Below are 26,583 nucleotides of genomic sequence, written 5' to 3'. Positions count from 1 at the left end.
GGCATGCGGGGATCTGTGGTGTCCTGGGGGTTTTGTCTGGAGGTCAGGGCGAGGGTAGCAGTGGGAGGAGGGGCCCCCAGGTCAAACTCAGGCATTTTGCAGCCAATTGCTGACAGTTTCTATATTGTAGCTGAGCAGCAATTCTGCACCCAGAAAGCACCTCTAATTGCACTGACCAGGAGAGCCTGAGCTTCAGAGCCACAATAGCAGCTTTCTCCTCCTACCAGACAGGAAGACAAGGCCAGATTATCCCAAACTGGCCTCGGAGCACCCTGAATGATCGCTGTCCACTAACTGTCTGTGTTCTTCTTTTGGGATCTTGTGAGATCTTAATGAAATAATAAGAGGTTTAATGTTACTTAATTGTTCACTGTTTTTAATGTTGTGTTCTGTTGTTGGTGTGTATTGGAACAATAGCTCAAGCTGAAGCTTCACAGTTTAAAGAAGCTAAAGTGTCAGAAGACAGCTGGAAAAAAGGAAGTAACTGTCAGTTTAAGTTCCAGTATTAGTCTGAGTCTTGAATGCAAATGAAGAGATGCCAAGTGCTGTAATGTAAATTGCATGTCCATATGCTATGTTATATAAATGGCAGATTTACTTACCATTGCTACTTTTCCAGACAGATTTTGAAATAGATAACAACCTTCTAATAAGTCAGTAGCATTTTGACATGTAATTTAATGAGATGCGATTTTTAAATGACTAAATCCGAAATTTCAGAGTAGTGTTTTTTTGTCTTTCCTCTCATTAACTCATATGACGTATAAGATTTATGTGATCACACTTAAATCCAGGTTGGAGATGGTTGGCGTGGGTAGTTTTGCGTAGTATATTACCATGTTGTATGGAGATGCAGTGTTTATGTTATTTAATCAGTTATTTTTTTTATCATGTGTTGCATGAAAACGCCACCAGAACACAGAGTCTACTGGTGGATGAGAGCAGCTGAGCTCAGAGAGCTATTAAAAAAAGCTCTAAATAGTAACTAAATAGTAACTTTTTGGGCTGTTGAGTTTCCATATATCTATGACAGGCATTATCCAAGGAGATGATTTTTGTGACATCATGCCATATATTCCAGTTACCTGGATTGATACTTGTGTAAAACCTCTGTGTTTACCTGAGCACTCGAAACGCTTACTGTAAGCCACATCCACCAGTGTACACACGCTTTCATCCCTTTAAGCCCTGTCCATCACACCTACTCCAATGCATGCATTTGGCATTGCCAGGGATTGACCCATGCTATCTCCTGAGTTGGGATAGACCTTCTTATCATCCTGACAAACATGACATTATGAGTTGTCTGTGTCAGGAAAGTGTGAGTGCACCTAAAAACAGATGCCACCCAAGCAAAATGAAGGCTAGGCTGAAGTACAAGCTGGAGGGTGAATAATGAAAAAAGGTGGAAGGTCAGTTGTAGTGGGTGTTGCTGAAAGACTGTGGAGGATTGTTGTGTATCTTTGTATTTTGTATGGTTGCTTGTATGTTCTAAAACTGTTGACAGGATTAGAGAGTCAGTCAGTTGAAATATAAATGACCAACGTTCTCATAGATGTTATTGTCAGTTCATTTGCCGTGTTTACTTAAAGTTAAATGAAGAAAGGTTCATTTCTATACAGATACAAGAAATATAATTCTACCCATGGTCCAATGTAAAACTAATCTAAGTACTGCTGTGCAAAGGATAAAATGAAGACATTAACTTTGGTTTGAGTGTAAATTACACTGAAAGCAGGGGCTTTATCAGTCCGAAGAGACTTACCTTGACAGTGTTTGTGCTATAAGTTCCCGAGTGTTTGGGTTTGACAAATGATTTACTGTGATAACATGTTGTAGTTACTATAACGGGTTTCTAAGAACCCTCTCAACAACAGAGAGCAAGAGTTTCCTTATGTAATTATAGACAACAAAACTGTGTGAACAATTTGCACTTAGTGTGGAGCTGAGCTGGGCCACAGAGGTTTAAGTTGGGGAGTGCTCTTTTGTTACACATTTGTGATCACAAGCCAGATCCTTTCATAATGAGTTTTGCATGGTTGAGTTTTGTAATTTGCAAAGAATTCATAGTGTTTAAAGTGCTATTTTTGCACATTTTTTGGCTCTACAAACCTCAAACTCACTCAGTAAAACATTTTATTTGTCATGTGTACCCTTTACAAATGAAATATGGTGTTTTTATCTTCTTTGTGTTTTCACCATCTCACCAGGATTTCAGCGAACTGTAGCAATTGCAGATTCCAACTATAACTGGTTCTACGGGCCAGAGAGCCAGCTGGTATTTTTGGACCGCTATGTGTTGCGTAATGGCAGTGGAAACTGGCTGGCAGATCTGATTCATCAAAACAGGGTAATGGAAGGGCCGGGGCAAGCTGGAAAAGGCCAGCGATGGTGTACTCTCCATACAGAGTTCATTTGGTAAGCTGCTCAGGTTAATTTCATCGTTTTTTTGTTAGTGACAGTACTTTAACATACACTTCTGCACATCTTGTCAGGGGTCACTTTTTGGTCATTTGGTCAATTTTTCATGTAAATTTAAATGGATAATATGATAAATTGTTGCCTTTTTTTACACTTGCCAATGTTGGGCTGGAAGATCATCCATTTAACAGGACAGATGAGCCATGAGAGTCTCTTGGCAATGAGCATGAGACAGGCACCCACTAATTATTCTTGCACCAACTGCGGCTGCATGGCATTAGCTGAGAGAACTGCAAGGCAGCACTCGATCCTGACATCCTGATTGTCAAAGTTTTGCTGTCAGCTGTTTCTCACTGCAACGTTTCAGCTACTGGGAGGCCTTGGTCACCGACCTTTGGGTGCTAACCAACACCTAACAAGTGTATTGAGGCTTTCTCCCTTGAAAGCAACAGGCTTGCAGATTTTTCTATACTTGGATAATTAGTTGACATGCGGCCCTACTCAGATGCAGACTGTCTTAGACATAAAAACTCTTCTTGTGTTTGTTCAGTTGCTGGGGAAACTGACAGAAGTCGTGGAAGCCACTGGGGCTTCTTTCTTGGGGCCCCCTGCAGGTTTGGATCAACAGCTTGGGCCTTGACCCCCAGAAGGACCAAAACAGGCCAGTGGTAGTGTTGAAGTATTGCCTTCAGTCTCTGGACACCTGGAGGAACTGGACTTTTTTTGACCCGTGGTATTCCTTTGGATCATTTCCCTTCCACGGGGAAGTGGTGGTTATAGATTCCTCCCTCTAAGGCTGTAGTGCTGTGTGAGACCACAAGATAACATGTATCATGATAACCAATGGGGCACCAGATCAGGTCAGTTCCTGGAGGCTCAGCAGATCTTAACATGAGCCTCTCCTCACCTTGTGAGAATGAGTCAGACATCATTTCTGACTAAAAGTCCCCTGGTGTATGAGAGGAGGCTGAAGCCAGTGGTAGATCTAGCAAAGGCATGGCCCCAAGAAGGGATGGGTATTGATAAGATTTTCACGATTCCGATTCCATTTTCGATTCTGTTTAACGATTCGATTCTTTATCGATTCTCTTATCGATTATTTTTAAAAAAGGAGAACACTAAGGTCGAATAGCTTAGAACTTTGTTTTATATCTTCTCTTTGAACAAGATAGAAATTTAGGAGTAACAAGGCCTTACAAACCCAGCAGTGAGATCTTAAGAGATCCAGCCTATGGCTCTTCAATGGGGTGTCACAGGGTTCCCAGGAAAAAAAATTGTAAATGTAAAATAATAAAATAAATATTCTTCTGTAGCAATAACAAAGTATAACATAAATTATTCTGTAGCAATTACACAAGAATATCCAGTAATGTCCCTGCCTACAATTAAACACATTCACTTACCGAAAATCGGGGGCATCTGCTGTGGCAAATGGGTGCAAGCCTTTTACCACAAACTCAGTCACTGCTCGGTGACATTCGTCTATCCTGGCCTGAAAGGAGACGCTACCGGTAGACTGCAGCGAGAACTGCCAGCATCTGAGCCAGACTCTGTCTGTCTCTCTCATCATGGTCACCTAAATGCACAGTAATGGCAGGTTTTGTAATAAGACAGATCGCGCTAACATAATATGCACTGTTGTTGATTATTTACCTGCCGCATTAACGGGAGAGGACGTACAAACGTTACCGCTGCTGCTGGGTTGAGATTCACGAGTCTGGAGCGGAATTAAAAACACGACATTCATTTAAGGTTATCGCGTGTTTTGTGAGCAAATGCTTTTGCATATTCGTAGTGTTTCCTCCCTTAAATGAAATATCCACTTTGCAAGTATTGCAAGTTGCCCTGTTGTCATCCGTTCTCATAAAGTATAATCAAACTTTTGAGCGTTTGAGCCACCATGTTTCCTGCCAGGTAAATGACGCTCCGCAATGTGGTGACGTCATTCGGGGCGACTGGAATCGATAAGGGAATCGTTTGCAAAAATGGCAAACAATTCCAAGGAATTGAAACAGTGGGAACCGGTTCTCAACAAGAACCGGTTTTCGATACCCATCCCTAGTGGCAAGTGATGTGTTTGCTTTGGAAACATCAACGCACTCACATACTTGACATACTTTGCCCTGTTCAGGCTCTAAGACTGTACATTGACATGACTCCTGGCTTCTGTAAGATAGATGCAGTCTTGGTCTATCATGAGAGGCACAAACAGAGGCTTTTACACTGGGTTGTTGATACCATTTCAGAAGTGTAGAGACTTCAGGGCCTCCAAGTTCCACCTGTGAAATGTCCTTCCACCAGGAGTGGAGCTGTGGAGAGATGTTTCCCTCAGTGACATCTGTGCCACAGTTCTTGAGCTTCTTCCTGTACCTTTGCCTGCTTCTGCAGGGTTAATGTGGTCAACCCTCATCCTGTGGTGATAGCAGTTGTGCAGGGCCCTTTGGTCTGCGACTGAGTTGTTGTCTGAATCTCTTGTGACTTTGTTGGTGTGAGTCATCCAGGTACTTAATGTCTTCTCTGGCGGTCAGCATTAAGTAGAACAGTGCCAGTCTCTGCGTTTACATGTGCTCAATTAACCTTGATTAACATTTTAATACTATTAATTAATATTTTAATATTTTTTTAAAATAAAAATGACTGCTCTAGGATAATAACACCAGCAACAGCCCAGTCCATGATGGTTCTTTTAAATGGTGTAATGAGTCTGATACTCAGTTAAACATATTTAAGATGAAATATAGACATAGTCATTGATTTTAGAAAATCCACTCATATACATAATGGATGTGGTTTCGCATTGTCTTGCTCAAATTTTCAGACAATTTCTTTTTCCTTGAAAGGTTTGAAAATTTGCAAATATTTTTCCTGATTTCAGGAAATATTTTTCCTGAATTGGTACATTTATTTACATTTTAGATAGCATCCCAACGTTTTGGATTTGGGGTCAATAATATCTGTCCTCTGGTTCTGCAGGTATGACCCAGGCCTGGTCCCCAAACCCCCATCAGATTTTGGAACACCCAAGCTCCACTACTTTGAGGACTGGGGCGTGGTAACATATGGAAGCGCTTTACCCGTCAAAGCCAACAGCTCTTTTCTGTCCTTCAAGTCAGGGAAGCTGGGGGGACGTGCCATCTTCGACATTGTTCATAAGAACAAGTACAAAGAGTGGATTAAAGGGTGGAGGAACTTTAATGCCGGCCACGAACACCCTGATCAGAACTCTTTCACGTTTGCGCCCAACGGTGTCCCGTTTGTCACTGAGGCACTCTATGGACCAAAGTATACCTTGTTGAACAATGCGGTTTTGTTTAGCTCAGCCTTCTCAGGGAGTTGCTTTAAGCCATGGGCTGGACAGGTTACAGAAGCCTGTGATTCCAAGTGGTTAAAGTACAAGGTGGGGCCAGCTGCTGATGCTCAGGGGAGAGTGGAAGCTGCTATAGAGAGGAAGGGCATGATCTTTATCCGAGGAGAAGGACGTTCTGCTTACAATCCAGAACTGAAGATCAGGAATGTCCAGAGGAACCTGCTCCTTCTTCATCCACAGCTCCTGCTTGTTGTCGACCACATCCACCTGGATCCTGACAGCCCTGTCCGTGCCATGAGTGCCTTCTTTCACAACACAGAGCTGCCATTCCAAGGTACAAAGGTAGATGGCGTTCATGGAGCGTTTATATCACACGGGGAGGATAAATATAAGATGTTCTGGATGGACGACACAAACTACAGTAACAAAGGGGTGGTAGGCTACTGGAATTACCCTCGAGGATACCCTTATAATGGCTCCAACTATGTGAATGTCACAATGCCATTGAGGTACCCTCACACTAGGATGGCCTACATTTTCTTTGGACCAGGTGTGGATGTGCAGAGCTTTAGCCTGCGTGGGGATAATGAGAGGGTCGATATCTACCTGGCCACCAAGAAACACATCTACACAATTTACCTGTTGACTGCAGAGGTCACCAGCAAGCCACTTTTTGCCATGGTGCTATTGGACAACAAGAAGATCGTATTTGAGAAGGAAGCAGCTGAGGTTAGCAGCTTTCCGGAGGAAGTGGAGGAATACGTCAGCCTAATGGAGGACAACCTCCAACACGTCAAGCCCGTCTTCCAGCAGATGGAGAGGCACATCCTTGGACGGGTCCTCAACACCGTCAGCTTCCGAAAGACAGCAGAGCGCCTCCTCCAGTTCACTGACAAGAAGAAGACGGAGGAAGCCATTGAGAAGATGTTCGCTATGTCCAGAAAACAGAGCAAAGGTAAGGGGGGGAAGAGAGTGAACCTCGGAGATAAGCTCTCAGAGACTCTACCTGACATTTTTGCACAGATTGAGGTGAACGAAAAGAAAGAGAGACAGAGAACTTCAAAGCGCACATATGATGACAGTCCAGAAGAGGGCGATGCAGATACGCGGGCCTTTGTGGATTACGCAGACAGCCGCAAGAACAGAAAGGGGGGCTTTTTCAAGGGTCGCAAATTCAAGGAAGTTCACATGGTCGCCACAGCAGGAAGCGACAGTTTACCCAGCACGGCTTCCTACATACGCCTGTTCCTCCTCCTGAACATGGCCACCTTCTTTTTACTGCTGGCTGTACTGCTGACTCGCTTTAAGAGGGGTCGGAGTCTGTACACACAGAGATGTTTCTACAGCATCCTTCTGATCGACTGCTTCATCCTGCTGTACCTGTACTCCTCCTGCTCTCACACGCAGTGCTGACATCACGAGTGTACTGAGCACGCCAGCTGATCCGTGTGCAGTTTGAATGACCTCACACCTCACTCTGAGCCAGGTCTTATGACAGGATAGTAAGGCCACTGTTCCATAAAACAGAACTGAGATTTCAAGAAAAAAATGGGAAAAAGGTGGAATGTTCAAAGATTAATTTTACAAGAAAAGTGTTGATGGTGTGAGACAAAGTTAAATCACAAATCCAGCTTCCATCACATAATATGAGCATCTTGTAACATTACAGATGGTATCAGTCAGGCAAGTTTTGCTCCTAATCTCATGATTTGTAGCGCATCTTATTATCACCTGTATTGTTGTAATATCACAACTTTTGCTTTTATTCTCACGGGTGTGTAATAATTCCAAAGCCAAGAATGAAATCATGGTACAAACATTGACCATAACATCTTCTCGTACTGCGATACCCACATGGAGCTGTAAACGCCAAGTTAAAGAGTGCTAGGCTGATGAAAGCTGTAATGATGTCAGACTGCTCAGGTAAATAATGAACTTGAAATACAGAATCAGAATAATAGAGAGTTTGTTTGTGGTGTGTTTATTTTTCATTTCAAGCACAAAGAGAAAGCAGCATATATGTGCCAGTGGGAGGGCACTAAAGGTATCCACGGTGTACTTTCAGCTCCTCCCTTATTTCCACAGTGGATGGATCCATGTTTTGATTAGGCACAGAATTTATACCAGATTTTACTCTTATTTTCTAATTTTTATATGTATAAAAAACAGTAAATGGTAATGTTAGATAATTAATTTGCATGAGCTAATTTAATGTTTGTTGCTTTTGTCTGAGAAACATTCCCTGACTCAGGAGTGGCAGAGAGTCAGCTTTGTGAAACACTGGCAGAAACTTTAAACCCCGCCCCCACCCACATATACTTCTAATAATTTGTTTTATTTGAATAAAAACAACTTTTTAGCATTTGAAGATTTTTATTTGAACTTTTTTGTGTACAAAACAATCTTGGAATGTTGACTTTAATATTGTGATATAAATTTTAAAGTTCTGTACTTACACAGCCCAAAATCACACACTTACCTCAGGGCTACTTATTGATTACTGATCTATAGATCAGGACTGCATTCTGGTAATGAGTGTACACTTATGGGAAAAAACAGTAGTCTTTTTTTTGTCATCTCACAGAAAAATCATAGTATGAGACATGCAGTATACATAAACATTTACTGTAAGAGTTTTGTCTTTTCCATGTGGGTATTCTTGAAGTCTCTGGCTGTTTCTAACAGTGGCTTTAATTCTGTGGGATGTAATGAGTGTCTGTTTAGGAAAAGCAGTGATTCCAAGTAGGAATGTTTGAATTGCCAAGATAAGAGGAGACCACCTCTAATGTAATAAGCTTCTGTGGAGCTTTAGAGATCTGTGTGAAGGTGTTCTCAACTACAATGCCATCTCCACATTTGTACTTGAGATTTGTCTTGCTCTACAGAATTGATGGCAACACTTGTAAATGTATATATTTTATGTTAAAGCGAAAATATATTTTTTGGTCTCTCTTTTTTTTTTACCATTTGTAAATAAAGTTAGAACATGCAGAAGTTTCAATTCGCTGTGTGTTGTGTCCTGTAAGCGTGTTACAGTATGAGCAGTACTATGGCCACTGCGCCATTACAGCTGTGGAATCAAATGCTGATCAACACTTCAGTGTGTTACATCACTTATTTTTTCATGTACTGTTGGCTGACAGGGTTGTAATTTGGTGTAACATTAGAGTTTGGCCCAGTGAAGTGACCATACACAGTGCTAAGTTCTCAACTAACACATCATGGCTTAGCTAGCAAAGCTGTATTTATAAACTGTACAGATGTAATGCACAGACACATTCATCTGATAATTATTGTTAGGTAACAGACTTCTTGGACCATCTCTAGCACACAATGCACAATATTATTTGTCAGATAGTCCTATTAAAAGTTTATTTTCCAAAAAATACAAAAAGTACAAACAGTCTGTGTGGTCTAATTCAGGGGTGCTAGTTAGTAGAGGTGTGGACTAACATGTCAATAAAGCAGCCACACCCCTAACCTTGAGCCTTTCCTGAAAATATACAGTTGCTATGAAAGAAGAAATTAACCACAAAGGCCAAAACTGATGTTTTCTATCAGGCTGTGAAATGTTTGTGTGTTTAAAAATGGGTGGTTGACTTTCTTTTTTGGACATTAGAGGAACTGCTGTTTTTTGGCACCTTGTTTGCGTTATTGTTCAGCTCCAGATGAACACATGTGGAATGACACCGGCACCCCCTGAAATATGCCTGTTCTGCCTCATTCGTAGTCTCCACAATGCCATTCCATTGCACACATCATGAGCGCAGCTTGTCTCTAAACACTGTAGCAGAAAGTGGTGGAGGAGGAAATATTTGGAGTTGTCACATTATCTGCTGAGTCCACACGGACAACAATGATAAGCAGTCTTCAGCAGCTCTCATATTCCAGCTGCACTGTTTTGTTGTTGTTTTGGAATAAAACCTACCTCACGTTGTCTCTTGTCAAGACAGTAGCTGATGTAACTGAAACATCACTGGCTGGCCTTTTATTGACTTCCATCAGCTCCCAGTTTGGGAGCTGATTCCTCCACTCCTCACAAAAATACTGTGAGCTGTTTCTTTATGATTGAGTAGATAATTACCTCCAGATGTGTTCCCAGCATCTTTCCTTACATGAAGACCGGCTTCTGTTGACCTGTTTAAATGCTTATTTATTTCCTTTACTTCAATAACAAATAAAGCCTCCCTGTGTCAGGCCTGACGGGTCAGTTCAGTTCATGTTTGAAAAACATGTCTGATGAGCTTGAACCTCAAAAAGAGGCCAGCCATATAACCCCACTTAGAATGTGATAGAGTATTAAATGCTGCCCTCTGCTGGACATTTTAGGGTTATAACTGATCTATACAAAGTGATCAATGACACCATAAGCTCAGGCTGTCTGAAGCTTTTTTCTTACTGAATCATCTCCTAGATCCTTTCTTGGGTTTACTCTGCTGTGTATATAAAGATGGATAGTTTTGGGAATTAAATAGTGGAAAAGAAAAGTGCCTTGAAACAGAAGATTCTTTCATGGCCATATGGAAAACCACCCTTGGATCTCTTGACCTCAATAAACACTGTCCTAGTGAGTTTATTGTTTTGAATTTTAATGAGTACAAAGTGAGATAAGTTTATCTTATTGGATAAAAGAAAGTTTAGGACATATGGCCTTGCATCTTCAGTAGGGCTCCTTGGAGACATAGTTGGCTTCTCACCCTAATTGTTAAGTATGTTTTGTAACAAACAAACATACACATACACTTACTTTACTTACACTGTGTCCTTTGTATTTAGATTTTCTCCTATTTATTTTTCTTTCTCTCTTCTTTCTTCTCTCTGTCACTCTCCTTTCTTCTGTTTTACACTGACTGTTAAACAGCACAAATGGTAATGTGAACAATTCTTTTTTTTAATAATACAATAACTCTTAAAAGGAGCCTATAAAGAGTTTATCACGTGGCAAAGCAAGTGTGTTTGACACAACAGTGCATTCAGATCACGATTCTTCTTGTTAAAACTGGCAGTCAGGTTTTTGCAACAAAACAAAAAGATATGTTTTATTAAAAACACTCAATTAAATTATGAGACTAATTATTTATTTCTTAATTTATTGAGTTAACTAAGACCTGTATCCAGCATCCTTACGTTTGGCAATTGAAAAAAAGACACGGGGAACAATAAACTCATCCAACCACACGGTGTCGCTGCTGCTTCCTCTGCGCTTTTCACATTTCCGCCTGTAAAAAGAACCTTCTCGCTCGCCGTCGGCAGTTTGAATCAACTTTATTCATAACGGGCTTTGACAATTTGTTAAACATGGGTGCACGGGTTACGCGTGTGTTCAGGAATTACAACTTGGAAAACCGAGTGCACCGAGAACTTTCCAAGGACAAGCCGCGAGCGGCGCCCCGGCACTCGGTCAAGCTTCCACCGACAGCCTCCAGCCCGCAGGGTAAGTGAGTGAGTGCTAGCTGGCTTGTGTAACAGTTTACCCGGGGTCATGGTAGGCTCACCGTTCATCCGTGTGTCCTCAGAAAGCTCGGGGACGATTCTCACGTCGGTTTGTGTTTTTCAGAAGTGGATTCGTTGAACCAGAATAACGCGCCGCTGCTGGACCACCTCAGGTCCGTGTACGTGGAGTCCAGAGATCCAGCACCGGCTGCAGCAGAGGTCAGACTGACACTGCCTGAGTGTTTGAATGCTGTTACATCAGCTCTGCTCAATCATTCATTGTTTGTCAGTGTTTTTGCTCTCAGTTTGGGTCATTCAGACGTTTACAGGTCGAATCTTTGCAAAGTTGACATTCATGTATTCTGTGTTATGAAGAATAAAGAAAGACATTATTGATTAACACTGGCTGTTAAAAGGGAACTATCATTATCATCGCCAGCTACATATGTTTCATGCTTGGACTCTGCTTTGCATGAACACAGTTCAAAAATAGTCTTTGCTCTGTTCAGCTGCTGTCTGGAAACAAGCTGCCTAATCTCCTGCTGCTCCCTTTAAGACTGTTTTCTTCTAATTGGCTGGTCCTCGTAAACAATAGGTCGAGCTTTTGTGCTCACAAGTAAAAAAAAATATTTTTTTAAAAATTGTTTTAGAATTATCCATCCAAGTCTTTGTAATCAGGTGACAGAAATTTAAAAACCTAATCAACACTCATCAAACAAACCATGTTGATGGTAGTGAGCCACCAGTGATAAAGCACCTGCAGCTCCCATGATTCTAGGCTTGGCTGTGTTGTAATGAATCAGTTTTATTTTCAGTTTTTAATTTTTAATTTGAAAAAGAAGAGTTGAATCCTCTGTACCTCTGCCAGACCAATTTATACCACCATGGCTGTCCATAGCTGGATGATGGCAGGAGGACAGCTGTGACTGTGCTTCTATTTCTTAATCAGAATAGTCAAATATTCATGTGCATCCACATTACTTGAATTTGACCTTTTATCTGTTCATAGCTGTTCATATCTCATCCATATGTGGTCCAGAGGACAAGACATTTCAAAGGGAACAACTGAATATGTAGATGCATGTTAGGCATGCACTAATCCAGTTTTGTCCAGTTATGTTCAAGTTCCAATAAGAGTGTTAAATTAATAAGCTTAATATTGCTGACGCTGAGACTAGAAGTCATTTTTTTCATATTTAAGATAGCATCAGACAGTACATATTCTTTCCTGACTCTGTAAAATAAAATCTAACTAATGCATGCATTTAAGAGTATAAATGATGGACTCAGTATCTGTTAGATTAATAATTTAAAAAAATCTGTTAGCATTATTTGCTACATTTATGATTGCAAATGCAATTAGGTTACCTTTATGCCACAAAGTATCATAAAGGTAAGGTGGATGTCCTTGCTGTGTTGCGATAGGGGACTTTTTGAACTTGGGAAATTAGCCAATCTGTCATTCACAACTTCAAACCTGACTTTCCTGTGTGGGATTTGCATGTGCACTGGCCAAAAGTTTTTAAATGTTGATTTTTGTTATTCATAATAGTTATTCTTCACTGCTTGTTCTTCCCTCAGGTATCAAAGGACGTGACGGCGGGGAGAGAACAGCGACGTCTTCTTAAGTTCAGTGTCCCAGCATCTCCGTTGGGCCTGGTGGAGCTCACAGATGTTCCCATTGGTAAACTGACCATTGCTGAGGCTCTGAAGGCTATGGGCAGCCACCAGCACCAGCCTCAGACGTGGAGTCCCGAAAAGATCGCACAAGAGTATTCTCTGGACTTGAAAGAAACAAAAGCTCTTTTAGATTTCTTTGTCCCCTTCAAGGTTGAGATCATACCACCCAAGACTAAAAAAGCCAAGCAGATAAAGGCTTCGTAGGACTAGAGTCTCTGACATCTCTGTGGAAAATTACAGCGTATTTAATTTATTTATGCTTTTCAGTGTTCACTGCAAGAATGAGCTGATTGAAAGCTTGGACATTACATATTGCTGACATGGAGATGAGATCATAGGAAATTTTATGGGACATACTGCGAGATACAAAACACCCCTACAATAAACATGAGAATAATTCTAGATATTTAATCTTCTTTGCAATCCTATTGGTTAGTTATCTGATGAAAATAAAACAATCTAAAACTGGGTGATGTCATTATGCAGGTGGATACATCAAACGGAGTCATTCATTAGTTTGGAAAGTACATTTACTAGATTTTCTTCATAGAGTGACATTCAGATGGACAGGCTCATATTTGAGTTAAATGAGAGTCAGGATGTGATTAGCCTAGTTTAGCATAAAGACAGTAAGCAAATGGAAAAGACTAGCACAGTTAGCGCTGGGATTCCCATAACTTGCATAACTATAAGTCTCCTGGGCATCTCAGTCAGGAAACCTGATCCAAAGATACAATTAGCAGGAGGAACTTCTCTAATTAGCTACACTAGCATCACTTCCTGTGACCTGGGGGGTGCACCAAAAACCCAGTTTGACGTAACCAAGCTTGCCTGACAAAAGCCTTGGCAAAACCAAGAACTTCAGGGATAAATGCTGTTTTGTGTGTGGTTATCAGCTTTCTTTGTTAATCCAGTTTTATGTTTTGTTTTTTTGTCCTTATGTCATCATCAGTCTGTATTGAAGTTCATGTGATTACACAGTTTTACAGTTACCTGCTTCTGGTGCACAGCTGAACTTGTTAAGGTATATAGAACTCATCTCCTGGGTAGAAAACACATGTCACTTTTATAGAAAATTAGTAATTCTGTGACATTTTTTAACATCAATACTGAGCGTCATTGAAAACAGACATTAGCCTTAACAGACCTCGTTAACAAAACTGGGTGTAGCCAACTGTGATGTTGCCAGTTGATAGTAAAGTCATGTTTTGAATTTGAACCCTTGAATATTTTAACAAACACCATCTTGATGATGTCAAATACATATTGAGTGAGGGGTGGATTTGGAGTCAAACATGAACTAAAGTCTAATGTTCTTAGTAAAAAAGTAACCATAATTTATGAGGAAATAGGTCAAGGTAGCTAAAAAGTCTTTTTCTCATATTTTGCTAATCAGATACAGAATTTATTTTTGGCGACATTGAACTAAATTGCATATCTAAACGCAGGTCAGTAGTAGATGAAAATACAAAAGATCATGGGTCAGGTTTTATTTTTCAACAATGCAGATCACATGATAAAACGGTGCAAATTAAGTGCTATTATTGTTTTAAGCTAATGGCTAACTCCACCTCTATACCTCTGTATACAATTCACTATCTGTGGTAATAAATACATATTTCTATTTGAGACCACTTTAAGATTCTACTGTTTAACTTTTGAATTGGGTTCACATGAGGAGTCAAATGTAGGTCTAGTTTGTCCTGTTTCAGAGTTATTATCCAATAATGAAAGCTATAGCCTTGGAATGAAAGTGCAGTTCCTCTAATACTGTCACTTGTAGTAGTTAAAGACCTGTTTGCTGATACTGTGCTTGTATACAGGCTTGTATGATGAGAGTAATTCCTCTGTACAAACCACACACAAAAACAACAAACGGCAGCAGTCTGTTTCTAACTTGTTGAAATGTTCTTTTAAAGATGTCAGACAGTGTCGTGTCCAAAACGTAGCTGTTTATTACTACATATGAACTCACTGACATTTGTTCTGTTGACTTTTTTTTTGACTCCATCCACCCCATCCACCAGTGTTACAGATCTGGATTACTCAGCATTCCAGGTAAGACAGTGATGCTCGGAAATGTTGTTTTGCTGACAAAGGAGATGAGTGTTGTCTAACACGTGGGTCCAAAGTTCTATGGATGGGGCTGTTTTTAATGCATTTTAATGTAGAAGTCATGGAGCCACATCATGGAGTATATTTATGAGTGAAAACAATCCTGTGGCATTTATACCATCTGCTGCATATGCGCACAATTTTTCAAATAAAAGGAAAAAAAATCTTCAAATAATTGAATTTCTTGTACCGTCCAGCCACACTGCACAATATCCTGAAAACATGATTACTTTAGAGCTAATGTACTGTCTTTGTTATCTTTACCACCCACTGCATGCATCCGCACATGCCCCAAAAAGCACTTCCGCTAAAACAAGCCACGCCCCACTTGCACAGTCTATCCTTTCTATTGGACGGTGCTCGAAACGGGGCACCTCACTAGGAATATCCACTTTTGCCCATGACATTCTGTGTATGTCAGTTATCAAGGAACGCAAACCTTACCGGAAACTGTGTAGCCTTATCTTCAAAATAATGCAGATAATTGATTTATAAATCAAAAATGCAGAAACAACAATTCAGCCATACGCCATGAAATTTATTTTTGAGTTAAAGCTTAGCTATTTATTTTTCAACACAATCTTTAAAAAAAAAACCTATTCATACACATTTAATTTTTTTAAAGATATGTGACAAAATTTGCAATTACAAATAAAGTGGGACTTTTAGAAGAAAAACTTGTTTTTGAAAAATCCTCATCAGATGATTTTCAGCGCGAGGCAGCAAACTGTTTATACCATGCGGAAGGTTGAGGTGGGACAACTGCAACAGCATTTAAGAGCTTTTTAGGTGTACTGTTTATAACATAAATCACATGAAAACAACCAAATCAACTTTACATCCACTCAAAAACACTATTTAAAAAAACACAACTAGTTCTTTATTTTGAAAGGCAATATAGGAAGTACTGGGTGTCTGCGCCTTCCCGCAGGCAGCAGCCAGTGAGAGTAGTTTAGAACCGTATGAGGAAAATCTGGGCTCCGTACAGTAGGCGCTCACATACAGTGACACTGGTACATTTGTCAGTGGAGGATGGGCCGTTCACACCTCACATATGGACGAAGGAAAACAAAGATTCGAGCAGGAAACCTTCCGTTTTCCCGCCGCGGATAAGCAGCTGTTGCTGGAAACAAAGCCGTTCTGACCAAACACGGATTTTCACTTTTTTTTTTCTTCTGAGGCTTCATTTGTGGAGGTGGTGGCATCACTGGCCGTCGCGCTGTTGCCAATACATATATATATATTTTAAAAGCTAAAACAGGGTTTTTCTCGGGCACATCAGCAGTTATGTGTCTTTCTCTTCACCGACGACCATGAAGATTTTTGGAGGTGAGATGCTCCATTTTCCGGACTGAGCTTCTGTACTTGAGCTGCTCCTGAGCTCCAGCATGGGAGAATGAAGCAGGTAATAATATTAGCGAGTATACTTTAAACCCGACCAGCAGCGGTGTAATAATGACATTCATGTTTTGTGCTAAAACATGAATTAGGCCGTTTGTTCCGAACACCCGCTGTTCTCGTCGCTTGCAGTAATGTGAAGTGTCTGTTTATTTTCTCGGTCTCTGAGCTTGAGTGGATGGCTCCAAATCACCGAATCCTGTCGAAATAAGCGGTTTCATGCTCTGTGAAACAGCGGTCGGCGAGCTGCTTCGGCCTGGCATAAATAGCTGTGAGTTGGGGGTGGGTGAAGGGAAGGCCTGGTCTGAATAAAGTACTAGGCACTAATATTCCATTAAGGTCGTTGTTCATCTGTCTTTGAGGGGTATCTACCGGTGCCAAGTACCAATCCAGTACCAGTGTTCAATAAGCTCCAGTCAGTGCGTGGAAGAGACTGGAAACCATCCAGGGAACATCAGCCTTCACTGAAACATTTTTTTTCTGAGTTTATAAAATAAATGTAGCAAGTAAATGCATACAGCAATCTAATTTTACAGTTGTTTTTTTTTTTTAAATTAATACATTTTATTTTACAAAAGGCTAACAGTGAAACAAATTAAAGCAGATATTCAGTGTAATTTCAGCTTGGTGTGAGGGTTGTCTGGTTAAGCATAAAGTGGTTGAACCAGTTAGTAAAGTTGGAGCAACCCCCACCAACCCTGACTTGATGATCTGGCTGTAATGCACAAAAAAGCAGTAAAACTGTTAAACTTGCTGCAACATCTGACTTGTGAGGCAAATATAACGCAACAGTATACTGCTGTCATTTACAGTTGCACTTCTTCCACTCAGTCTGACAGTGAAATTATACTTTGTTAAAACTAGGTTATAGGTACAGCGTAGCCACAAACCCTTCTGAACCCCTTTGCTGTAACTGATGCTGTAGTCTAACATGCACTGCCCCCAAAATGTAACTACATGATGGATGATGCGGTCCGCAGCAGTTGTGATAGTGGTGGTGTTCATTTCTTCCATGTATATATTTTGCTACGTTTTCTGCGGCTGCTATTTTTCAAAATGTCTGGAAGAGAAAGGATTAACTCAATCAGTTGACAAGAGGCAGGTAAAACCTATTATTGTTAGGCCAGTATTATGGTCTCCAGTTATGGCAGATGGCCACCCCGATTCTGCTAGAGGTTTCTTCCTGTTAAAAGGGAGTTTTTCCTTCCCACTGTCGCCAAAGTGCTTGCTCATAGGGGTTCATATGATTGTCGTATTCTTTTCTGTATGTATTATTGTAGGATCTAAAGCGCCCACCTTACAATATGAAGCACCTTGAGGCTATTGTTGTTGTGATTTGGCGCTGTATAAATAAAATTGAATTGAATTGAATATTACTGACTTCAGTTGTGGTCAGAAGTTTACATTCACTCATCATGTATTTTGGGGGGGATTTCATGTAATCCTCACAGGTTAAAAAGTATACATACAGTGTCAAATATAATCTTTTAATAGATGGTGCAGTATGTTTTAACTTGACACGGTCTGTTGTTGATTAGCGATCATGATTGACTACTCTTTCGTAATTTCTCTGTGACAGCATTCATTGCAGTGACCCACACTCAGAATAATGGGAAAATCCAGTAAACTTAGCGAAGTTCTAAGGAGAATTGTGAATTTATACAAGTTGACAAGATTTCTTAGAGTCATTTCTAAATAACTGCAGATTTTGTGATTGTCAGTTAAGACAGTTGTGCTTAAGTACAAGTTATTCAGATGTGTCACCACTTTGCTAAGGTTTTTAAGAAGACTCAAACTGTCAGCCACAGATGAGAGGAAATCGGTTTGGAATTCCAGGAATAATTCAGAAACTACCAAGGCTCAAGCCTGGCGTGAAGTGGAAACTGCTGAAACACCAGCATCACTGTGTACTGTGGAGCTTTCGATAGAAGGCTCTGCTCAAAATCAACAGTTTTACGTTTGACTGAAATTTGCAGAAGCTTATATAGACCAGCCAGATGCCTTCGGGAGAAAAGCTTTATGGTCATATGAGACAAAAGATTGAGCTAGTTAGCCAATAGCATGGTGGTGATAGCATCATGATCTAAGGCTGTTTTGCTCCTAGTGGTACTGATACCTTGCACAAAGTGGATGGAATAACGAAGACAGAGGACTGCCTCTAAATTCTTCAACTTCACATAAAATCAGCAGCTAGAAGTTCCACATTTGGACATAATTCTTAATAGGAACATCATCCCATGTACACATCAAAACTGGTGTTGGAATTGATAAAACCTTTGGAATAGCTTTCCTAACACACCAACCCCAGACCTGTTAAAAATCTGTGGAATAGTTTTAAAAAACCCATGCCAATCAATTTAATTTAACGCTTAATATTCTGCCAAGAAAAGTGGTCAAATATCCATCCAGAATTATGTCAGACTTTTCTTTATGGCTACCAGAAGTGTCCAGTCAATTTGTAACATCCAAAGGGACATTCAACCAAATCTTATATCGTATATTTATACTTTTAGCGCTGTGTGGATGAAAGAAAATCCAAAACAAATGTGAATTTTCTTTTTGTCTTCTTTAATAAATCATTAAAGATGTATGCACAATGATTCCACCCTGGGAAAAGAACAGCTCAATAAAATAAGTGGATGCTAACGTCTAACTGAAACTGTATTGGCATAGGATTCATTTGACTTCTTGACCCCCAGCTTGCAGTAGGGCTGCTGAGTGTAAAGCGAATTGGCACCTCCAAATCTGAGACCATAGACCCACAAACTCTGTGTAGTGACAACAAGATTGAGGTTGTGGATAGACGCAGTGTAAATAATCTTTCTTCACCCTTAAAGATAAGGTGAGGAGCGCGATTATTTGGGAAGAGCTTGAAGTAGAGCTGTTACTCTTCATCTACATCAAAAGGAGCCTGTTGACGTGGTTTGAACATTTGACAAGGATACCTCCCAGACACCACCTATATAGGGTGTTTCATGTCCCACCAGTAGGAATACCTGGGGAAGATCCAAGACACACTAGAGAGATTATATCTCTTGGCTGGCTTGGGAATGCTTTGAAGTCTCCCAGAATGAACTGAATGGAAGAAGCAGCTGGGTAGATGTAAATCTGGGCTTCTTTGCTTAGACTTGAATCTGGATGGATGAATGAACCTCATCTTTATTTATATCAGATAAATGAACATTTTAAAAAGTAAAGAAGAGATTGGAACAACCTTCAACACCATTCAGCCTTGTTGCTGGTGTTCCAAATGCATTTTTTTAAGAAAACCAGAAACAATAAACGGCTGCTCTAGGTATAGTCAGGCAGTGCATAAACGTGTAATTAAAATAACTACACATAGTAAATCATAGGGAAATGTGTTTCAAATTCAAATTTTATTTGTCACATACACAGTCATACACAGTACGATATGTAGTGAAATGCTTGGACAACTGCTCGTGACCTAAAGAAAACAAAAAGGAAAAGGCTATGAATAAGATAGGAAATAAATATGAAAAATTAAAAAGGGTAAATTTAACTAGGAAGGAATAAAATATAAATTAAGGTTAAAAATGAAATAACTGTACAACACAAATTAGAATGAAGGGTAAATTTAACTGGGAAGAATAAGTAAATATAAATTAAAGTTGAAAATAAAATAACTGTACAACAAAATACACAATACACAATATAGAACTATATAAGAATGTATGAAGAAATCTAAATATAAATAAATATATACACATAACAGCAGCTGTACAAGTTAACCGGAAATGAAGAATAGCCAAAACAACAAAACCAAAAACATTTTCTGGTTTGGTGTTTTTTTTTCACCGATATATCAGAATATCCCATTTTTTAGATTGCCAGCAATCGGTATTAGCATTGCTAACTAATGCTAAATAAACACGAGCAAAACCAACCAAATCTTTATTCTTCCAGAACATTTGAATGCAGACAATAAGGACACTCGGATATCTTAGATCCTCAGAAAACTAATGTATTAAATGGATCTGTGGTAACATTCCTTCCACTTGTGCTTTCACTACTGTGCAAGAGCTCTTTAAGTTAGAGTCCCTGCTCTCCACAGTCTGTAGTTTTTATTTTAAAAGTAATATCTCATACGGCTACTTTAAAGTGCTCCCTGTAACCGTTTCACATCGTTGTGTACGATCTGCTGCAAAGTCTATGCTTAGTTACAAATAAGCAAAGGTAGATGGTATGGGAAATTAAAGCCATGAGTCATTTGAATGCAAGGCATGATATCACTGGGAAAAAATCAGTGTGAAATGTTCAAAGGTACCTAAAAACAAGGTTATACACGAGAGCCCTGGGTCGCAGGTTTCTGTCTACCCTCCTCTCTGTAGCTGCTTCATTTCAAGGACATCGGAGCAACATTTATAAGACTGCAGAGATTACCAACTGTTAGAGTACAGGCAGGAGAGAAGCATGACACAGGGAAGGGCAGGAGCTAACTGGCAAGCAGCAACTGAACTTTGAAATAATAGCAATGGATTGTCCTCTACTTAATCCAGCACACGTTGCATTATCTCTAGATTAGAATTTTTAAGTAACTCTTCAAACATACACGGGTGGGTGATCGTATAACTCAGCTGCCTGTCCAAATAATGCTATGTGAGGGGAAACACTGGTATTTCTCTCACAGACACACACACAGACACACCAGTGTTTAACAGTCTATTTGAAATAAACACGGTATCTGAACTGGCTATTATTGCGTTAAAACTGGCACCTCCCAGTAACATCACGAGCACCATCGTGAGCTCACTGGGCAGCTTCCCAACAAATCTTTTTCCCTCTGAGCGATTCAAGGTTACAAGATGTGTGAAAAGCTGTAAGCATATTCTCATTACATAATTGCAGTGCCTCTGCAGTTATTTAAACATTTCCCTGTCGTTCAGAACACCAAGTACCTGATCATTCATTTCCTATGCAGGATCACTTGACTGCTGGGACACTGAAGTGGCTCTTTTAACATCGTAGGTCATTGCACCCAAAAGCAGCGAACACTACCCTACCTGTTGAGGCCGACATGCTGCAGTCTACCTCACTGAATGCAGAGTTAATGAAGTGGGAACTGGGCCAAGAAGACTAAACCGGCTGCTCCTTGCTCTTCTTGTGGAAATTGTGGCAGACAATAAGCTTGTCATCAGCATATGAACAAAGCAAACTGCCCGATTTCACTGCCGTTTATTTTTGCATTGTAGGTTTTTGTCTCCTCCAGTGTGCTGAAGAGATGGCGCTATCTGTCAAATGGCTGCATATCCTAGTATCACAGCAGCACAGCTAAAGTACAGATCCCTCTAACAGGCTTAAATGCAGTGTTGTCACAGTAATTGCTCATAATTACACTGGTTTGATATTTATTTATTTTTTTACACCCACACAGGACTAAAATACTAAAAAGCTTAATTTGTGTGGAAAGTTATCCTATTAACAAATGGACTCTCTGGTGCTGCCCATTTATTATATCTGCAATTTGCTGCCTATTGTAATAATACCAGCTGGCCTGCCTGCAATGCCACCAGTGTTTATACTAGTGATAAGGGTTTTTATTGCAGTATTTGCCTTGTGTCCGGTTGAGCACTAGCTTTCTGTCACTCTCAGGGGTAAAAAAAATTGGAATAGGACTTCTTATCACAGCTTAGCCAAACACACCAGACAATGTGTTTCTGTTTGGAGACAGATTTGTCTTTCTGTATTCCACTTTTAAATGTGGCTTAATTCTATATACTGGAAAATAAACTTTATGCTATTTATTTCAAAGATGTAATTAGTTGAATAGGTACATGGTTGGGGGCAAGATGCAATCAGACACACTTAACAAAATGATGAAAAAGAAAACAGTTGCTCATTGAATTGTATTTTTGTCTAGTAAACTTTAACATTTTAGTTTCAGTTTTGTAAAAAGGTCTTTGTGAGAAATTCATCCTCTGTTTTGTAAAGATTTCCGTCATGGTGTTGGTCTGTTGTTCTAAAACAGTAAGGCTCTGTGTTTTTGATTGCTTAAAAAAACTGAAATGAGTCATATTTTACTCAGGCACCAATCTTTTGGCAGAAACATCCTATTTTATTACCCCAATTTACAGTATCATGAAATCTTTCGGGACTCTGTGTTCTTGGAGCTTTGTTCAAATTTTACATATTATTTCAAAATACTTTTGGATTTTTCAGCTTGTTCAAACTATGTGGGAGCACTTGCCATTAATTTTTTACAGCCAAATTTTGTCCGCTTCCTTAAACTTGTAAAAGTGTGTAACTCATACACACTTATATCCACGAGTCCTGCTCAACTTTTTAATTATTTGTTGCTGGAAATCAATGCATTTGTCCACCCCACGCCTCAGTTGATTGTAGTTTTAAAGATCCAGTCGTGAAGGATCACTATTGTACCAAACATGGCAACCTTGTTTCTGTTTCAGCGTCCTTTCTGACACATCATACATTGACGGAAGTGTTGTTAAGTGTGTTTTTTAAATAGAAAATGAATAGGCGTTTCGTGCTAAGACAGAATAGTTATATCCTGTAGCTGTATGGTGTAATATGCAAATAGGAAAATTGGTATTCTCTAAACCATTGACCCTCTGCATCGGTCAAGTTGTGTTTAGTCTGGTAGTGACAACTCAAATTGTTATCCTTAAACACGGAAATCTGCTCTCCACAAACTGATTGTAAGGTAGACCCTACAATAATACATAATGGAATTCTAACATATTTTTATTTTTGTCTTAGGGTCTTGCTACCATGAAGATGGTGCCGTGTGGCCTTGGGGAGATGATATCCGCATGTCTGCCATCAGATTTTATGTGAACTCTCCTGCAATGATGCCTGCTCACCCTGGAGAAGCATGGTTCTCTCCACTACTGTTCCCCTCCTGGATACAGGGGACATTAACAGCCGTTTCTGCTGCGTCGTTACGAGGTTGCTGAACCTTTCTGAGAGGCTACCAATGGAAGACCTCTCTGTGGCAAACATTTCCCTGGGCTCCGGGTCTCCCTCGGAGCCGGTCACCCCAACGGCAAATGCTCTGGAAATCCAGCAAGGCATTGGCCTACCTCTGCAGATCTTCTTCTGCTTTGTCATGGCAGCCATCCTTTTAGTGGCGCTGTCAGGAAACATAGTGGTGTGCCTGATGGTGTACCAGAGATCTGCCATGCGTTCAGCCATCAACATTCTGCTGGCTAGTCTGGCATTTGCGGACATGATGCTGGCCATCTTGAACATGCCCTTTGCTCTGGTTACTGTGGTGACCACCAACTGGATTTTTGGAGATGTTTTCTGTCGCGTTTCCGCCATGCTCTTTTGGTTTTTTGTTATGGAAGGAGCAGCTGTACTGCTTATAATAAGCATTGATCGTTTTCTTATTATTGTCCAGAAGCAAGATAAGCTGAGCCCACAGAGAGCCAAGCTGCTCATAGTGGTCACATGGGGACTCTCGTTCATTTTCACTTTCCCTCTAGCTGTTGGCTCACCTCCCTTACAGATCCCACCCAGAGCTCCTCAGTGTATATTTGGCTACAGCAGTGATCCTGGTTACCACGCCTATGTGTTGATATTAACGCTAGTTTTTTTCTTCTTGCCTTTCACAGTCATGCTATACACATTCATGGGCATCCTCAACACCATCCGCCACAATGCCATTCGCATCCGTAGCCACACAGACAGCGTCTGTCTGAGCCAGGCCAGCAAACTGGGCCTCCTCAGCCTTCAGAAGCCCTTCAAGATGAACATAGACATGAGCTTCAAGACCCGTGCCTTCACCACCATCCTCATCCTCTTCTCCGTGTTTACAGCGTGCTGGGCACCCTTCACTGCCTTCAGCTTGGTAACTACCTTCAGTGACAGGTTCTACCGCAAAGACAGCTTTTTTCAAATCAGCACATGGGTCTTGTGGTTGTGCTACCTCAAGTCAGCCCTCAACCCTCTTATTTACTACTGGCGGATCAAGAAGTTCCGCGACGCCTGCCTCGATCTGATGCCCAAATATTTCAAGTTTCTTCCTCAGCTGCCAGGCAACACAAAGAGGCGCATACAGCCAAGCGCTGTGTATATATGTGGAGAGCATCGCTCTGTGGTATAAGGCATAACTCCTCTCTGAAACACTGTTAAAATGCATCTTATCTCACTAGGGTTTTCTCATGGTTTACTTCTCTTAGCAGGCTATAAGACTGAGGTTAGCACTGCATTAAAAATATAAGGGGGCTGAGGTGGAATGGGTTACTGCTACAGAAGCCAGACTGAAGATCCAATCCGGGAGATACACGGTGAGTCCAACATGCCAGAGATTTAAAGGTTGTCAGGTGAGAAATCGCAAAATTTCCAATATAAGACCTGATTGTCAGTACTGAAACTGTACTTTATAAGTTTTATTTTTAAAACATCATATGTGAATTTGAGGATTCTTCATCAACAAAGATTTGGTTGAGTCTAGTTTCCACAAGAAGTAACAACAGTCAGTCATGAACAGACAGAATGGCATTTGCATTTAGTGGTTAGAAGTTACGCATGTTGGGCAGGAAATTCAGAGTGAGGTGATCCTTTTGAAAGGCAAAAAGGTCATTTGTGCACCATGGCTTAAGTCAGGGGTGTCCAACTCCAGGCCTCAAGAGCTGGTGTCCTGCAGGTTTTAGATGTCCTTGATCCAACACAGCTGATTTAAATGGCTAAATTACCTCCTCAGCATGTCTTGAAGATATCCAGAGGCCTGGTAATAAACTAATCATTTGATTCGGGTGTGTTGGCCCAGGCTGATATCTAAAACCTGCAGGACACCGGCCCTCAAGGCCTGGAGTTGGACGCCCGTGGCTTAAGTAAACATAAATAGCCATTCAGGATGACCTCTTGTGGCAACAGTTAGTAGACATAACTTTAGAATCATTGCTGGCTTCACCAGGCAGCTTGCTTTGTGCATATGCATACACTTAAGGATTGTTGTGGTAGTTTTTCTGGTTAATGTAGTCTAGTATTAAACACAATGCTACTTAATGGGCTTCTTTGTCCTTCCTAAGACTCAAACCACTTAAAACCAAAAAACAAGAAAAAAGAGACTTGATGTAAGGATCAAATCAAAGATTGACCAACAGTGAGCCCACAATTCATTCCATCTGTTTGCTTTTACATTAGAAAAGAAAGAAATTTCATCTAAAAGCAAATAATAAATACCTGGGGGGCTTTTAACTAAACTGGGTAGAGTTCAGGGATTATTGGGTGATCTAAGCTCAGGACCTGTCATTTGACGTGCTGTCTATATGATGGCGACCGTGGAACAGGAGGTTGGGAAGTGCATCTGTAACCGGAAGGTCGCCGGTTCGATCCCTGGGCTCTCTGTCCTGGTCGTTGTGTCTTTGGGGAAGACACTTCACCTGCCGCCTACTGGTATTGGCCAGAGGGGCCGATGGCGCAATATGGCAGCCTCGCTTCTGTCAGTCTGCCCCAGGGCAGCTGTGGCTACAACTGTAGCTCGCCTCCACCAGTGTGTGAATGCGAGAGTGAATGAATAGTGGCATTGTAAAGCGGTTTGGGTGCCTTGAAAAGCGCTATATAAACCCAATCCATTATTATTAAAATTGTTTTATTTGTTTGCACTTTAGGATACGCTCAAAATATTTGATGACAAATTTGTGGTCCAAAGATTAAAAATTTTACAAGACTCAGTAGATTCAATATCAGCTTCTGATACTTGATAGTTCAAGTATCAGTAGTAGTAGTTGGTGGAATATAACAGGCTTGACTGAGACCCTGTACCCAACAACCCAGAACAAACATTTTAAATAAGCACGATTCTGTTGCTGATAGTCAAGAATGACCTACCGGTGTGCGTGCAGTCTACCTGCTCAGTCTGTCCAGTGTGTTGGGATATGATGTTCTATTGTTGGCAAATGTTGGGTTGGATCAACTGGATGTGTTTGCAGTATCAGCCTCAAACCCCCACAGTGGTTCAATGCAGTGTTAATGTCAGTCTGACTTTAAATGGTCAGGGAGTGTATGAAGGTTCTCAGAAAGTTGTGAGGCTTCCAACAGGTTGATGGCAACTGGACTACCATACCAAACCCTACAATTTGACCTATACAACAGCCAGTAGGTAATGGGAATCTTTAGGTTCTGTGTTGTTCATCTTTATATACAATATATATATCTTTATATTCAAATCTATATCTGCTGTATCTGCCAAATTTGAATCTTGAGCACATCTTTTGAAACACACTGGAAGTCCATTTGGCATTTGA

General features: G+C 40.6%; 3 protein-coding genes across 5 annotated transcripts in view; all 3 read left to right on the top strand.

Annotated features, from left to right (window-relative positions):
- Positions 1-9,921, top strand: part of dse (dermatan sulfate epimerase) — a 31,796-nt gene extending 21,875 nt beyond the window's left edge. For 2 of the 3 annotated variants that reach the window (XM_040027673.1, XM_040027680.1), the window contains 2 exons: positions 2,211-2,418; positions 5,395-9,921. In XM_040027673.1, coding sequence (XP_039883607.1) covers positions 2,211-2,418; positions 5,395-7,141 — 1,955 coding nt within the window. In that variant the 3' untranslated portion in view covers positions 7,142-9,921. Of the gene's footprint in view, positions 1-2,210; positions 2,419-2,971; positions 3,083-5,394 lie in introns of all 3 variants that reach the window. The other variant, XR_005695255.1, reaches the window with a different exon arrangement.
- Positions 9,922-10,932: 1,011 nt separating this feature from the next.
- Positions 10,933-14,363, top strand: ndufaf4 (NADH:ubiquinone oxidoreductase complex assembly factor 4). Its single transcript, XM_040027738.1, has 3 exons — positions 10,933-11,162; positions 11,286-11,380; positions 12,743-14,363. Exons 1-3 carry the CDS (start codon positions 11,027-11,029, stop codon positions 13,043-13,045), a joined length of 534 nt encoding a protein of 177 aa, XP_039883672.1. The 5' UTR covers positions 10,933-11,026; the 3' UTR covers positions 13,046-14,363.
- A 1,502-nt stretch (positions 14,364-15,865) lies between these two features.
- Positions 15,866-24,596, top strand: gpr63 (G protein-coupled receptor 63). Its single transcript, XM_040027724.1, has 2 exons — positions 15,866-16,361; positions 23,090-24,596. Exon 2 carries the CDS (start codon positions 23,205-23,207, stop codon positions 24,435-24,437), a length of 1,233 nt encoding a protein of 410 aa, XP_039883658.1. The 5' UTR covers positions 15,866-16,361; positions 23,090-23,204; the 3' UTR covers positions 24,438-24,596.
- Positions 24,597-26,583: the final 1,987 nt, after the last annotated feature.

The sequence above is a fragment of the Simochromis diagramma genome, unplaced genomic scaffold (assembly GCF_900408965.1).
Source record: "Simochromis diagramma unplaced genomic scaffold, fSimDia1.1 OVJJ01000746.1, whole genome shotgun sequence".
Taxonomy (NCBI): domain Eukaryota; kingdom Metazoa; phylum Chordata; class Actinopteri; order Cichliformes; family Cichlidae; genus Simochromis; species Simochromis diagramma.
The sequence above is the reverse complement of the archived record's forward strand: the minus strand, read 5'-3'. Positions and strand labels throughout refer to the sequence as shown.

What these genes read in the sequence shown, in the direction of transcription:
- ndufaf4 (XM_040027738.1), top strand. Translation starts at nt 11,027, where the DNA reads ATGGGTGCACGGGTTACGCGTGTGTTCAGGAATTACAACTTGGAAAAC. An exon ending in GACAGCCTCCAGCCCGCAGG is followed by an intron (nt 11,163 to 11,285) that starts GTAAGTGAGTGA and finishes TGTGTTTTTCAG; the next exon opens with AAGTGGATTCGTTGAACCAG. An exon ending in CAGCACCGGCTGCAGCAGAG is followed by an intron (nt 11,381 to 12,742) that starts GTCAGACTGACA and finishes TTCTTCCCTCAG; the next exon opens with GTATCAAAGGACGTGACGGC.
- gpr63 (XM_040027724.1), top strand. Translation starts at nt 23,205, where the DNA reads ATGGTTCTCTCCACTACTGTTCCCCTCCTGGATACAGGGGACATTAAC.